This window comes from Dreissena polymorpha, chromosome 7, assembly GCF_020536995.1.
Source record: "Dreissena polymorpha isolate Duluth1 chromosome 7, UMN_Dpol_1.0, whole genome shotgun sequence".
Lineage (NCBI taxonomy): Eukaryota > Metazoa > Mollusca > Bivalvia > Myida > Dreissenidae > Dreissena > Dreissena polymorpha.
In genome coordinates, this window is record NC_068361.1 from 27,608,234 (window position 1) to 27,623,901 (window position 15,668).

Consider the following 15,668-nt stretch of genomic DNA (forward strand, 5'->3'; position numbering starts at 1 on the left):
AGCTAATGTGCAAAGAAAATCTTATATATAGAAAACAATATCATAACAAGAGATGTCTTCGTCAGAAACACAATGCCCACTACTGCGCCGCTTTGAAATAACATTTCTATTTATCATTTGGCAGGTATAGAAATCATCTCCCTTTAAAGCTTATTACTTCCCTTGGATTTTGTTTTTTGACCTTTGACATTGAAGGATGACCTTGACCTTTCACCACTCAAAATGTGCAGCTTCATGAGATACACATGCATGCCAAATATCAAGTTGCTATCTTCAATATTGCAAAAGTTATGGCCAATGTTAAAGTTTTCGGACGGATACACAGTCTGACAGATAGTTCAACTTAAATATGCCACCCTACCCAGGGGGGGGGGGGGGGGGGGGGGGGGGGGGGGGGGGGCTGAAGACGGTCAACGCTGACTACCAAGGCCTGTGGTTTATCAAAGAGATCATAGCCACAGTTCATCATGTATCTATGGACATAAGTAATGAAACCTACCATTCAAAAATTCATACAGGAAAGAAATGATAATTATATAAATAATATCTTTTTTTGACAAATCAATCATTTAAGTTATAAACAAAAATACAAAATCTGTACAGTAACTGTGAAAAGAACTTAAATTCTTGGTAAGGAAATATATAATCTAAGATTTATAATTATAAAAATTACTTCCCTTGAAAATAATTGTCTCTAACAAATCTCTATTTTCAGTAGCAAATAATTATAAGCCACTACCGTGACTGTAGATTCACAGGTAACCTTAAGGTAGCGCACCCCTAATGATTTCCCGCGATTTCTTCGAAGGTTTAAGAGCCTAATATTAGGTGCCGTAGCCTAGTGGTTAAGGCGATAGACTAGAAATCTTTTGGGATATTCCCGCGCTGGTTCGAATCCTGCCGATGACATATACTTTTTTGCGACGCGTTTTATTTCCTTCTAACGTAATTTGATTTAATATGGCATATAAGCAATGTTTATTGTTAAATATGTTGCAATTTTTATGCACATTCTTCAATTTTTAAAATTAAAGCAACATTATGGTTAACTTGGGTGAATTACTGCTGAAAATACGAACCATGCATGTTGCATTTTTATTTTTATTTCAAAAAGTAAACGGTAAATCTGTCTATTTCTTGGTATTTTTGCTGTATATAGTGAATCTATAAAAACTAAGTTCAAAAAATTACTTAAATGATACTATTTTTAATTTTATGACTCTTTGTGTTTAACCAACCCAATTTCTACTTGCCTGAAACCACTTACATTTCAAGGCGCTCTTCCATAGATAACAAGTTATAAAAAATAAATGTCTGTAAAAGAAAACTTTTTTTATCTTGCTGAACACCTTTACTTCATCTGTACACACCAACTGCATGCCTATATTTGGAAATCTGGATGAATTATGGAACTTTCATATACCCAAGGGGTGCACATAAACTGGACAAAAGCCGAGTGTGGGGGTGGTTTTGAAAAAATCAGTATATTTTTTTAAAAAGCATGGAAAGACTACCTAAAAATTTGCATGTAGTTCAGTGAAATGATGCTGATTAAGAAAATAATAGATTTGATTATATTTGGATAGGTGCCCATTACGGGTGCGCTACCTAAAAGTACCTAAGATACTTGTATGCCCAAAAGTATCATTGTGTGGTTGGCTCGACCATAAAATGTCATTTTGATTATGCTTCAGTTGTACGGTTTCATATTATTATATATAAAATTTCAATATATCATTTGGCAGGTTTATAAATTATCTCCCTTTTAAACTTATTACTTCCCTTTATTTTGTTTTTTGACATTGAAGGATGACCTTGAACTTCCACCACTCAAAATGTGCAGCTTCATGAGATACACATGCATGCCAAATATTAAGTTGCTATCTTTAATATTGCAAAAGTTATGGCCAACGTTAAAGTTTTCGGACGGACAGACGGACGGACAGACTGACTCACGGACCACAGTTCAACTGCTATATGCCACCCTACCGGGGGCATAAAAAGATAATTATTGACTATGTTTACAAAGATTGTGCATATCACAGTTGAATATATAACTCGTTTCTGCCAGATAAAAACGACACCATGAAATTAATAACTTTCAATCACATTCACACAAAAAAATTGCATGTAATAATGTAATACACACCAAACCCGTACAAGTCAACAAAATAGAATGGAACTGTTTTACAACATTCCAACAAATACTTTACACAGATGTTCAATCCTTTTTAAAACCTGATTTATTTCTTGCGTTATTCTCCAGGTTCAAACACATTACATGTACTAGCATTACTATAAAGTTATTTTAATTGCAAATATCCTAACATAGACTGTTTGAACTACTTTTTCTTAAGTCCTTTTTAGTTTCTTAAGTACTTTTTCTGAAGTTTTTTATCAACTTAAACATGTCACAAAGAAAAATCAAGTCAATACAGTCTATCCACAGTAAGCCTATCTATGTCTATCCATAGACAAGGCCAATGCATGGAAATCACATTTCCATGTTGCTGATTACAGTATCCACCGCTTGTTCATGTGTCTGTCTCTTTATTCTGGCTCATGTAAAACATTCACTATTTTAACAATCTTAAATTTGATCTCAAATACTAGTACTCAGCAAAGAGAAATCATGTGAAATTTGCATAGGTCAGTTGCAAGTCAATTATAGCCGGGCATGAAGTTAGAAAGGTAGATACATTTATTTGGAATCCTAAAAAGGTCGAGGTCCAAGCATGATGGCGGAATCATTTTCACATTATTCTGAGGTCCACTGTTGCTTGAGGTCACAGGGCATCATCATATACGTCATACAAGCTCCAGAACCTACCATGACAAATAGACGTTTCCATAACTGTATCTACATGAACCACCAAATGCCAATCTACCTTTCCTTACACAAATTTTAAGTTTAACACATTGAAATATAAATTGTATCTACATATCATTTTCAACCAAAACATATCAATATTTTTTCCCCCAATATTGTAATCTTCAATAACACCACCTTTAGACAATAATTTTTCACAAAAGTTTTCATTTAAATCCATACCTTTACTGTTCCTTGACTATTTGCTGCAACTACTACATTGGATCCCTGAAAACCGCACACACAATAATATAAACATGTCAAAATATGTAAACTGGGCTAGAAGAAATATTCTTATAATGTAAATTCCACTAGAGATATTTAGGTGATGTAAACTGCTCTATAGATATTCCCATAGTATTCATATTTGCTATGAATGTTCATTGATTTTATTGTACAATATCTTATGAACTTTTATTCAACTTTGTTAATCATGATCATCAAATCTGTTTAGAAAAAAACACCCAAAGCCACTTTAATTTGCATAATACCCATACATTACTTTCATAACATTTTACACATACAAATTACTGGTAACCATGGACACAACTTACTGGTCACCATGGACACATAAAACTTACTGGTCACCATGGACACATGAGACTTATTGGTCACCATGGACACAAGACTTACTAGTCACCATGGGCCCACTAGACTTACTGGTTACCATGGACACAAGACTTACTAGTCACCATGAACACATAAGACTTACTGGTCACCATGGACACATAAAACTTACTGGTCACCATGGACACATAAGACTTACTGGTCACCATTGACACAATAGACTTACTGGTCACCATGGACACATAAGACTTACTGGTCACCATGGACACATAAAAATTACTGGTCACCATGGACACATAAGACTTACTGGTCACCATGGACACAAGACTTACATGTCACCATGGACACATAAGACTTACTAGTCACCATGGACACATACGACTTACTGGTCATCATGGACACAAGACTTACTAGTCACCATGTGCAAAAAAGACTTACTGGTCACCATGGACACATAAGACTTACTGGTCCCCATGGACACAAAAGACTTACTGGTCGCCAGGCAACAGCGCTGACAAACTCATTGGAATCATCCTCTTTCTTATCCTTCTCCTGCAAGTAGAGAATAAGTGATGAATTAACTACAAGTGATAGTGGAATACATTAAGTGATAGGAGAGTACATCTAATGTATGCAATGTCTGATAAATGTAACAATAAGTGATAGGGGAATATGTCTGATGAATAAAACAATAAGTGATATTATGGGAATATGTCTCATGAATGTAACAATAAGTGATAGGGGAATATGTCTGATGAATCTAACAATATCTGATAGGGGAATATGTCTGATCAAGGTAACAACAAGTGATATGGGAATACATATATGTCTGATAAAGTAACAATAAGTGATATGGGAATATGTGTGATGAATGTTACAATAAGTGAAGAATATGTCTGATGAATGTAACAATAAGTGATATTATGGGAATATGTCTCGTGAATGTTACAATAAGTGAAGAATATGTCTGATGAATGTAACAAGGGCTGTTTGTAAAACACCCATGCCCCCCATATGGGCTGTCAGTTGTAGTGGCAGTCATTGTGTGAATATGTTAGAAACCATTTTACTGCTTCAATATCAATAGGGGTCACCTGCCAGTCATGATCAATGTACCTATGAAGTTTCATGATCCTAGGCCTAAACATTCTCTAGTTATCATCCAGAAACCATTTTACTGTTTCAAGTCATTGTGACCTTGACCTTTGACCTAGTGACCTGAAAATCAATAGGGGTCATCTGCCCGTCATGATCAAAGTACCTATGAAGTTTCATGATCCTAGGCCCAAGCATTCTTGAGTTATCAACAGGAAACCATTTTACTGTTTCGAGTCACTGTGACCTTCACCTTTGACCTGAAAATCAATAAGGGTCATCTGCCAGTCATGATCAATGTACCTATGAAGTTTCATGATCCTAGGCCAAACCATTCTCGAGTTATCATCCCGAAACCATTTTACTGTTTTGAGTCACTGTGACCTTGACCTTTCACCTAGTGACCTGAAAATCAATCGGGGTCATCTGCCAGTCATGATCAATGTACCTATGAAGTTTAATGAACCTAGGCCTAAGCATTCTTGAGTTATCATCCGGAAACCATTTTACTGTTTCGAGTCACTGTGACCTTGACCTTTGACCTATTGACCTGAAAATCAATAGGGGTCATCTACCAGTCATAATCAATGTTCCTATGAAGTTTCATGATCCTAGGCGTAAGCATTCTTGAGTTATCTTCCGGAAACCATTTTACTATTTCGAGTCACTGTGACTTTGACCTTTAACCTAGTGACCGGAAAATCAATAGGGGTCATCTGCCAGTCATGATCAATGTACCTATGAAGTTTCATGATCCTAGGCCTAAGCATTCTTGAGTTATCATCCGGAAACCATTTTACTATTTCGAGTCACTGTGACCTTGACCTTTGACCTAGTGACCTGAAAATCAATAGGGGTCATCTGCCAGTCATGATCAATGTACCTATGATGTTTCATGATCCTAGGCCTAAGCGTTCTTGAGTTATCATCCGGAAACCATCTGGTGGACGGACCGGCTTACGGACCGACCAACCGACAAAACAATATACCCCCTCTTCTTCCAAGGGGGCATATATACCCCCTCTTCTTCGAAAGGGGGCATAAAAAGCAGGAGCAAATTAGCCCATGTCCCCTCAAATTGCTGGGTGGTCTTTTATATTTTATGAAATCTTTTGCTGTTTATACAAGTGTTACAAGAACAAAGGTGATTGATTGGTTATGATAACAATGTAAAACATTCAGACTAGTTGAGCATTTGGGCTTTTTGTGTTTTTGTGTTTCTGTAGTTTTTTTTAACAAGCTTGTCCTATTTTGCAAATGCTTTGAAAACATATAGTGTGAAGACTGAAGGAAAGTGTGAAGACTGAAGGAAAGTGTGAAGACTGAAGGAAAGTTTGAATATTGACGGAAAGTGTGAAGCCTGAAGGAAAGTGTGAATATTGAAGGAAAATGTGAATACTGAAGGAAAGTGCGATGAATGAAGGAAAGTGTGAAGATTGAAGGAAAATGTGAAGACTGAAGGAAAGTGTGATGACTGCAGGAAAGTGTGGAGATTGAAAGAAAGTGTGAAGATTGAAGGAAAGTGTGAAGATTGAAGGAAAGAGTAAAAACCATACCAGGACACTTTTCACGGTGTCAAACTTGTAGGTGAGCAGCTGCTTGGAGAGTCCCTTGTAGTACACATAGAGAGAGTTGTTCTCACTTCCTGCAATAGCAAACACATGGAGTCGCATTCAGGGAAAACTGGGATTAATGCTTTGCGTTAAGTGTTGTCCTAGATTAGCCTATGCAGTCAACACAGGCTTATCAGTAACCATACATGCCAGACGTCCCGATCTTGGCTGGACAGTCCTGCTTTTGGGGTGTTTGTCCTGGTGTCCCGATGTGACACAATTTGTCACGACATTTGTACAAAACCACATGTGTTCTATACGGTCACAATAAAATTCGCTATTGAAGCTCCTTCTGGCTTAAATTACCATCGCTCATCGCTTGTTTAACAAACCATATCTACTAGTCGAGTGATCCATTGTTGTTTTTGACACCTTATCAGTGCTCTATCGGCAAATTATTGACTTTATCGGGCATTCACACCATGGTGTTTGTATGATAGGGGTCGCCAATTGCTAGCGATAGATGCATCGTAGTAAATTAAAAGCAGACTGCTTTTGTATTTCATGGCCCAAATAAAGTCTAAAGATTCTATTACGCGTTATTCTGTGTATTATACCACCTGAGGCTTAAAAAACTGTCAAAACACCATATTGAGCGCTGAGCGATACACATTGATGTTTCACATAAATGTACTTTCATTTTTGACTGATTTTCAGAACATAATTTGTACCTATTGCATCACTCTAAATTTAGAGTTAATTGATAATTGATTTAATAGAAACAGTGCTCGATGCGCGCACATTGCGTTGAACGATTACACATGCCTCTGTCCCAACTTGAAGTCAAATAGAGGCATCCGCATAGTGCACATGTGTGTTTACTATCGGAAAATGGAGAACGTCTGTGTTCATGAAATTCATGAACACATTTATTGTCAATATTTGCCATAAATTATGAGGTTTTGTAAGTTATATACTGCTTACTTACTACAGTAAAGGTGGCATGATTGATAGTTTTAGGTGTCCAACTTTTTTGTCAAATGTCCAGACATTTTAATGGAATGTCCTGATTTTGACCTGAAAATTTCTGGCATGTATGTCAGTAACCACACATTCCGTTTGTATGATATTATTCCTTTAAAGGAAGCATCTTCTCAACCAAAATCCAGTTTAGGCCGAAAGTATTGCCCCCGATTATCCTGTGCAGACTTCACAGGCTAATCTGGGAAGAGACTTTATGCACACTCATTAATACCAGTTTTTCCAGAACAAGGCCAAAAGGTTTAAGAGGTATAGCTAGCCAACAAGTACTCAATGTTCATGAACTCTATTAGAGGTATAGCTAGCCAACAAGTACTCCATGTTCATGAACTTTTATTTGAGGTGTAGCTAGCCAACAAGTACTCAATGCTCATGAACTCTATTAGAGGTTTAGCTAGCCAACAAGTACTCAATGCTCATGAACTCTATTAGAGGTATAGCTAGCCAACAAGTACTCAATGTTCATGAACTCTATTAGAGGTATAGCTAGCCAACAAGTACTCAATGCTCATGAACTCTATTAGAGGTATAGCTAGCCAACAAGTACTCAATGCTCATGAACTCTATTAGAGGTATAGCTAGTCAACAAGTACTCAATGTTCATGAACTCTATTAGAGGTATAGCTAGCCAACAAGTACTCAATGCTCATGAACTCTATTAGAGGTATAGCTAGCCAACAAGTACTCAATGCTCATGAACTCTATTAGAGGTATAGCTAGCCAACAAGTACTCAATGCTCATGAACTCTATTAGAGGTATAGCTAGCCAACAAGTACTCAATGCTCATGAACTCCATTAGAGGTTTAGCTAGCCAACAAGTACTCGATGCTCATAAACTCTATTAGAGGTTTAGCTAGCCAACAAGTACTCAATGCTCATGAACTCTATTAGAGGTATAGCTAGCCAACAAGTACTCAATGTTCATGAACTCTATTAGAGGTTTAGCTAGCCAACAAGTACTCAATGTTCATGAACTCTATTAGAGGTTTAGCTAGCCAACAAGTACTCAATGCTCATGAACTCTATTAGAGGTGTAGATAGCCAACAAGTACTCAATGCTCATGAACTCTATTAGAGGTATAGCTAGCCAACAAGTACTCAATGCTCATGAACTCTATTAGAGAAATTTACTTGCTTATGTTAGGGACCTTATTTATAATTCTTTTGTTTGTGCATGTGTTTCACAATTTTGATCCTGCAATAACAGTACATGTGTATATTAAGTACAATATGCATTAATCAATCAACGACAAAAAAACGGAAATTTAAGTATTTATTGTAACATTTTTTAATATATACAGGCATAAATGTCAGTGTGTGGTTTATGTAAGCAAACCACATCTCTTATTTGAAATCATGCATTATTATTAAAATATCCCGGGTTTTCATAAAGATTGTAAGGCAGATTTTATATACAAAGTAACACACTTGAGTGGATGTTTCAGAAACAATTTCTATGAGAAATGCAAAGCTTTCTGTTCACAAAAGTTTTTAAATTTCATTATCTTTAAGTATAAAGTAGCTATGTTAAATACTTCATGAGAAAGCAGGTTAATATGTATAATCAGAAAAATTTAAGTCCAAATTTTTTACGCAAAACAAAACTGGTATGTGGGTATATTGCAACTCCTACATCTCTTTCAAGGTCAGTAAATGGACAAAGCTGAGTAAACCTCATAACATCACAAGTCAAATTAAATTGGAATTAATGAAAGAAAATGTAAATTAAGAGAGAGAAGAGAGTTATATACAAACAGTACAATTATAATGTTGGGTCTTACCACAAGCCACATAGTCGCCGTCTGTTGCCAGGCCGACAAAGTTTTTCTCGTTGATGTGTCCGTTAAATGTGCGGACTGAGGTAGGTTTACTTGTGCTCCACAACTTCAACTGGCTGTCTGTGGATCTGTGTGGACAATACATGTATTCTCAAATGCTAATACGTATTTTGACTTATTTGTAGTCCCTTAGAAAGTTACATTAAATATAAGACCTTCCTTACTTAATTCAAGTTTTAAAGGCTTCATTTCAAACTCTTTGTTACTGATGAGCAGCAAACAGCATAAAACCTGAACAGACTGCGTGTTAAATGCAGGCTGCTCTGGTTTTATGCTGTTTGCACATTTTCAATTTGATTCTGAGTGGGAAAGGGTTAAGGCACACTTGAAAGTTTTTTTAAATAAATGTTATCCTCTTTATTTTCCATACAATGTAATAATTCAAACAGAGGGACATGATAGCACTCACCTGAGTTCACAGACATTATTGCTTATGACTTGACCAGGTGATCTAGTGTTGGCTAGTTTTTTAAACCAACATCCAAGATTTGAACTTGGCCTAGATATTGTTCAGATAAACATTCTGACCAAGATTCAGTCATAATTGCGGCTTCTAGGGTGGTAACAAGGTTTTCAAAAGATTTGACCTGGTGACTTAATTTTTGGACCCATATGTCCATGATTCAAACTCTGCAAAGATATTGTCTGGATAAATATTATGACCCAGTTTCATCAAGATTGGATGAAAAATGTGGCCTCTATAGAGATGCGCTCCACACACCACATGATGTCAGATGCCATACATAGGGCGATCACAATAGCTCAACTTGAGCAAAGTGCTCAGGTGAGCTAAAAACAACAAATAATGACAATTAAATTCTACTACTTTAATATCTGCAATTCACAATGATCGCCCACCTCTTCCATATTTTTAAGGTGTCATCCCTTGCCAGATCAACACAAGGTAGAAGGCCCTGTACAGACAGGGAAGGTCAAAAAAGCTGAGAAAAGGTCATAGTATTTCGTGAAAATTTTCTATGTCCACCAAATAGGCCAAAATTAACACTATTTAGAATGAAAACACAGAAAGTGCCCCATCCCAACAAAGTAAAAGAACAGTACACATATTAAACAGCACATACGCTGAGACTAGTTCTGAGTAATTGAGGAACTTGGTGTAAGACACGGCCTTTTTGTGGCCTCTGAACACCATCACAGGCTGCTTGTGGTTGCGGATGTCATAGTAGTGCACGCAATGATCTGAAACATAGAGGGCAGTGATCAGCTAGATATGGGGATGTCATAGTAGTGCACGCAATGATCTGAAACATAGAGGGCAGAGATCAGCTAGATATGGGGATGTCATAGTAGTGCACGCAATGAACTGAAACATAGAGGGCAGAGATCAGCTAGACATGGGGATGTCATAGTAGTGCACGCAATGAACTGAAACATAGAGGGCAGAGATCAGCTAGACATGGGGATGTCATAGTAGTGCACGCAATGAACTGAAACATAGAGGGCAGAGATCAGCTTGATATGGGGATGTTATAGTAGTGCACGCAATGAACTGAAACATAGAGGGCAGAGATCAGCTTGATATGGGGATGTTATAGTAGTGCACGCAATAATCTGAAACATAGAGGGCAGAGATCAGCTAGAAATGGGGATGTCATAGTAGTGCACACAATGAACTGAAACATAGAGGGCAGAGATCAGCTTGATATGGGGATGTCATGGTAGTGCACGCAATTATCTGAAACATAGAGGGCAGAGATCAGCTAGACATGGGAATGTCATAGTAGTGCACGCAATGAACTGAAACATAGAGGGCAGAGATCCGCTTGATATGGGGATGTCATGGTAGTGCACGCAATTATCTGAAACATAGAGGGCAGAGATCAGCTAGACATGGGGATGTCATAGTAGTGCACGCAATGAACTGAAACATAGAGGGCAGAGATCAGCTAGATATGGGGATGTCATAGTAGTGCACACAATGATCTGAAACATAGAGGGCAGAGATCAGCTAGATATGGGGATGTCATAGTAGTGCACACAATGAACTGAAACATAGAGGGCTGAGTTCAGCTAGATATGTTGATGTCATAGTAGTGCACTCAATGATCTGAAACATAGAGGGCAGAGATCAGCTAGATATGGGGATATCATAGTAGTGCACGCAATGATCTGAAACATAGAGGGCAGAGATCAGCTAGACATACTTTGTTTATAATATTATGCCTTATGACTTACTGCACACATCAATTGGATCAGAAAGTACAGGTCATAAAATAGCAGAAAAATAACTGTACCATTTTGGGGTAATATTAATCATTAAATAATCATATTCATCATTTAAAGCAAGATGACTACAATAAATCAATATATCAAAGTTTGTCTCAACTTATATACTGATGTAAATCAAAGTTTGTCTCAACTTATGTATTGTCGAATGACCTGTTTTGAAACAGACCTATTTTGACGCCATTTTTGTTTTTCACAGTATTCATACACAAGCGACTTCCGCTGACATCAATCATAGAAAACACGTATTTGCTATCTCTTGCGAAAAACATGTGGAAAGTAAGAGATGCAAAGGTAAGAATAGATGCATTCAATGTATTTCAATGCAATTTTGAGTGATTTTACTAATGCAAAAATAAATCTCAACTGAACTTGATTTTATTTACCTAAATTCATCTTTGGAAAAAATGACGAATGTTCGTCTGCAAGGGGTATTTGTTTCATTCATAGATCACGTGACTGTCATGTGATGGATTACGTCAATTAATTTATTTTTAGCCCTCTTGAGAGATGTACGCGTTAAATGAATAGCACTGCACACACACCCTCATTGAATTTTAATGGGGATTTACCACCAGAATTATTTACTATTGTTACTTATATTGTGGCAAGTGGTAATCTAATATAAATGTAATTTTATTTCCAGGGCCCACAAGGGAAGTACCGGTGTTATTCACCCACTTCTATGAATGCTGCCTATGTACACATCAGACAGACAGGGGCCTAAATCAGAACAACTGCCAGAGAGTTTGGGAAAACTGAGGCACAGGCTGAGTGGCAGAGTGAATCCGGGAAGTGTACATTCCGGTCCACAACCGATGTTTTCCAACAAGGAGGAAGCTTATCTTGTGGAACACATCAAGGCACTGGCAGAGTGTGGATATGGCTATGGGCGGGCTGAAGTTGTGACCATAGCCTCATAGAATGCTGTCTACCTAGAAAAACGGGACCAAGCCCATCCTCTATCGATGAAATGGTTCCGTGGCTTTATGTAAGGTGGACGGATCTTAAAGTTTTGAAACCTCGTGGTCTTGAATTGTAACGGGCCAAGGCCATCAACATAAGAGTCAGTGACCAGATATTATACCGAACTGGGGTCTATTCTGGATAGGTTTTGTTTTTAAGGACAAACCAGAAAGGGTCTACAATATAGACGAGAAAGGTCTGTCCACGTCACTTACTCCACAATCAGTTGTGACCACTGTGTCCAAAGTTCCAGCCGTTACATCTGGTTCTAGAACACTTGTCACTGTGATTGGCTGTGGCAACGCATTGGGGTATAGTGTGCCACCAGATTTTGTAATTCCAGGGGCCAGAAAGCGTTCTAAATTATTGGAAGGAGGTTGCATTGGTGCTGATGGGTCTGTGTCTGAATCTGGTTGGAGCAATATCAGCATGTTTCGCAAATACATTGAATAACACCTTCTGAAGTACTTGACTGAACGTTCCCCAGAGAAACCTGTTCTCCTGCTGTATGATGGTCACAAGTCTCATGTAAACCTTGGTCTAATTGACTGGGCAAGAGAACATAACGTGATTTTGTTTATACTGCCTGCTCACACCAGCCACACGCTACAACCGTTAGATGTGGGATGCTTTGGACCTTTTGAACGTGTCTACAACTTTGTGTGCCATCAGTTTATGAGAGAAAACTGTGGGAATAGTATAACCCGCTACAACGTTTGAAGTCTGGGGTGTCAGGCATATGCAAAGGCACTCTCTGCTGGCAACCTACAAGCATCCTTCCCAAAAATAGGCATACACCCCTACAATCCATCAGTTGTTGATGCATCCCACTTCAAGCCTTCAGAGGTCCTACATTCAAGCCCTGCGATGCCAGCACCACAGAGATAAACTCAACCCACTGCTAAGGAATTCTTCAAAGGCAAAGCAGCTGTACCCAAGCCAAATGACAGCACAACCATAACAAGGGCTGTTTGTAAAACATACATGCCCCCTATATGGGCTGTCAGTTGTAGTGGCAGCCATTGTGTGAATACGTTTTTTGTCACTGTAACCTTGACCTTTGACCTAGTGACCTGAAAATCAATAGTGGTTGTCTGCCAGTCATGATCAATGTACCTATGAAGTTTCATGATCCAAGGCGTAAGCTTTCTTGAGTTATCATCCGGAAACCATTTTACTGTGTCAAGTCACCGTGACCTTGACCTTTGACCTAGTGACCTGAAAATCAATAGGGGTTATCTGCCAGTCATGATCAATGTACCTATGAAGTTTCATGATCCTAGAAGTAAGCGTTCTTGAGTTATCATCCGGAAATCATTTTACTGGTTCGAGTCACTGTGACCTTGACCTTTTACCTAGTGACCTGAAAATCAATAGGGGTCATCTGGAAGTCATGATCAATGTACCTATGAAGTTTCATGATCCTAGGTGTAAGCATTCTTGAGTTATCATCCAGAAACCATTTTTCTGTGTCGAGTCACCGTGACCTTGACCTTTGACCTAGTGACCTGAAAATCAATAGGGGTCATCTGCGAGTCATGATCAATGTACCTATGAAGTTTCATGATCCTAGGCGTAAGTGTTCTTGAGTTATCATCCGGAAAGCATTCGGTGGACGGACCGACGGACGGACCGACCGACGGACCAACATGTGCAAAACAATATACCCCCTCTTCTTCGAAGGGGGGCATAAAAAGGAAGTACTTCAGCACTATAGTCAGTGGTAGGGCAATCACTGAAGATCCAGTTCTTAAACAAGAGCACCGCATAACGGGTGCCAACGCTCGGCTGTGGGTGCAGTTTTGAATAAAAGAAAGATTGTCAGATATATATTTATTTTTTTAAGAGGTCAGTGACTTGTCCTTTGACCTAGTGACCCCAAAAATGGGTGTGGCGTGTAGAACTCATCAAGGTGCACCTACATATGAAGTTTCAAAGTTGTAGGTGGAAGCACTTTGATTTTAGAGACAAATGTCAAGGTTTAAGCACGACGCTGATGGCTAGCTGGCTATGACAATACCAGGGGTTTTCTACGAAAACAGCCGAGCTAAATATGAGGGACCATGAGCAGTCTAAGCACCAGAAAAAATCTGCAACCCAGCAAAACCGTCAACCTGGACCATCTGGATCAGCAGGTAAAAGTGATCAAAGTGCTATGTCAGAAAGTGACCAGGATGACTCAAACACTGATGTATGCTGCGTTTGTAACCTGTTCACACCTGTTGAAGTACACAACAGTGCATTTGTTGTGTTCGTCAAGTGGGTGCAATGTGATAAATGTGTACATTGAGTCCATCTGATGTTATTCACTCAAGTGAGGGTTGTCAAAAGGGGTGATGAGTTTCTATGTCCCCACTGTGTCACCGAGGAATGAGCACCTTCTTATTGCAGTGTTATGCAATCAACACTGCTGTTACTATTGAATGATGCAATAAATTTGAAACTTAACGTAATTACTCTATGTTTTCAGACACTTTAAGTTTTCGGACACCCCTTTTTTAGCAAAAATAATTATTTTTCGCGACTCTTAATTTTCGGACACACGAGTTTTCGTCCATAATTAATGTCTCTAAGTTTTCGGACAGAATATTTTATAGCGCTATTTTACCAAAGTTCGGTCCTGTTTTCGATATCTAATGAAACTTCGATCATGGGGTTTTACAACCAGATTAACAGCATTATAAAACATGACAGGGCATGCCCAAGGACAACGGACCATTACATTCGCGTTATTGGGTAAATAACCTTGTAAACCGGTATCAAACAATGGTTTCGCCCGATAGCATAAGCGTTATGACAATTACCAGGGGTAGTGCCAATTAACAGTTCAATTATCTACCGAAATGGTACTACCCCTTCTCAGTAAAATAACTGTGACAAATACTAAACGCTTCAAAGTGTGATGCACCCTATTGCAAGTTTTACGAACAATGGAAGGTGTTAGACATTAACTATCGGATATGAACAAACATAGCATAGTTTTCTTTTTTTATTGCGTTAATTACAGGTTCATACTAGCGAGTATCGGTACATCACATGCTCCTCTTTGAACTCGTTGGTCAAAGTACAACCTTGTAGTAACTTTCTGTCAAATAATTTTAGCATTTGAAATTATTTAAAATGCAGTGCAAACATATATAACAGTAATTTATACTATACGGCATGGTATTTTACAAGCGCGTGTTATTACTGGTAGTCGTTGATACAATTGACGCTATTTTCGGACACTTAAATTTTTGACTCTAAGTTTTCGGACACCTGTATTTTGTGAATTTTTTCATATCTAAGTTTTCGGACACGAAAAGAAATTATTATTTTTAAGTGTCCGAAAACATAGAGTAATTACGGTAATATGTTGTTTACTTATTCTAGGTACCAGTTTACAAGTTCAGTCTGGTTAGGTAAGTTATAAATTTCTCCAAGTTGACAATATAACAAGGCAGCCAATCAATTGCGATGTTGACAACATAGCAAGGCAGCCAATCAAATGT

General features: G+C 38.1%; 1 protein-coding gene across 1 annotated transcript in view; it reads right to left on the reverse strand.

Moving 5' to 3' along the window:
* Positions 1-2,175: 2,175 nt before the first annotated feature.
* Positions 2,176-15,668, reverse strand: part of LOC127838854 (E3 ubiquitin-protein ligase COP1-like) — a 40,407-nt gene continuing 26,914 nt past the window's right edge. Inside the window, exons 16-21 of the mRNA XM_052366860.1 lie at positions 10,047-10,164; positions 8,908-9,032; positions 6,088-6,176; positions 3,929-3,988; positions 3,053-3,097; positions 2,176-2,826 (exon numbers count right to left, since the gene is read on the reverse strand). Coding sequence (XP_052222820.1) covers positions 2,809-2,826; positions 3,053-3,097; positions 3,929-3,988; positions 6,088-6,176; positions 8,908-9,032; positions 10,047-10,164 — 455 coding nt within the window. The 3' untranslated portion in view covers positions 2,176-2,808. The remainder of the gene's footprint in view (positions 2,827-3,052; positions 3,098-3,928; positions 3,989-6,087; positions 6,177-8,907; positions 9,033-10,046; positions 10,165-15,668) is intronic.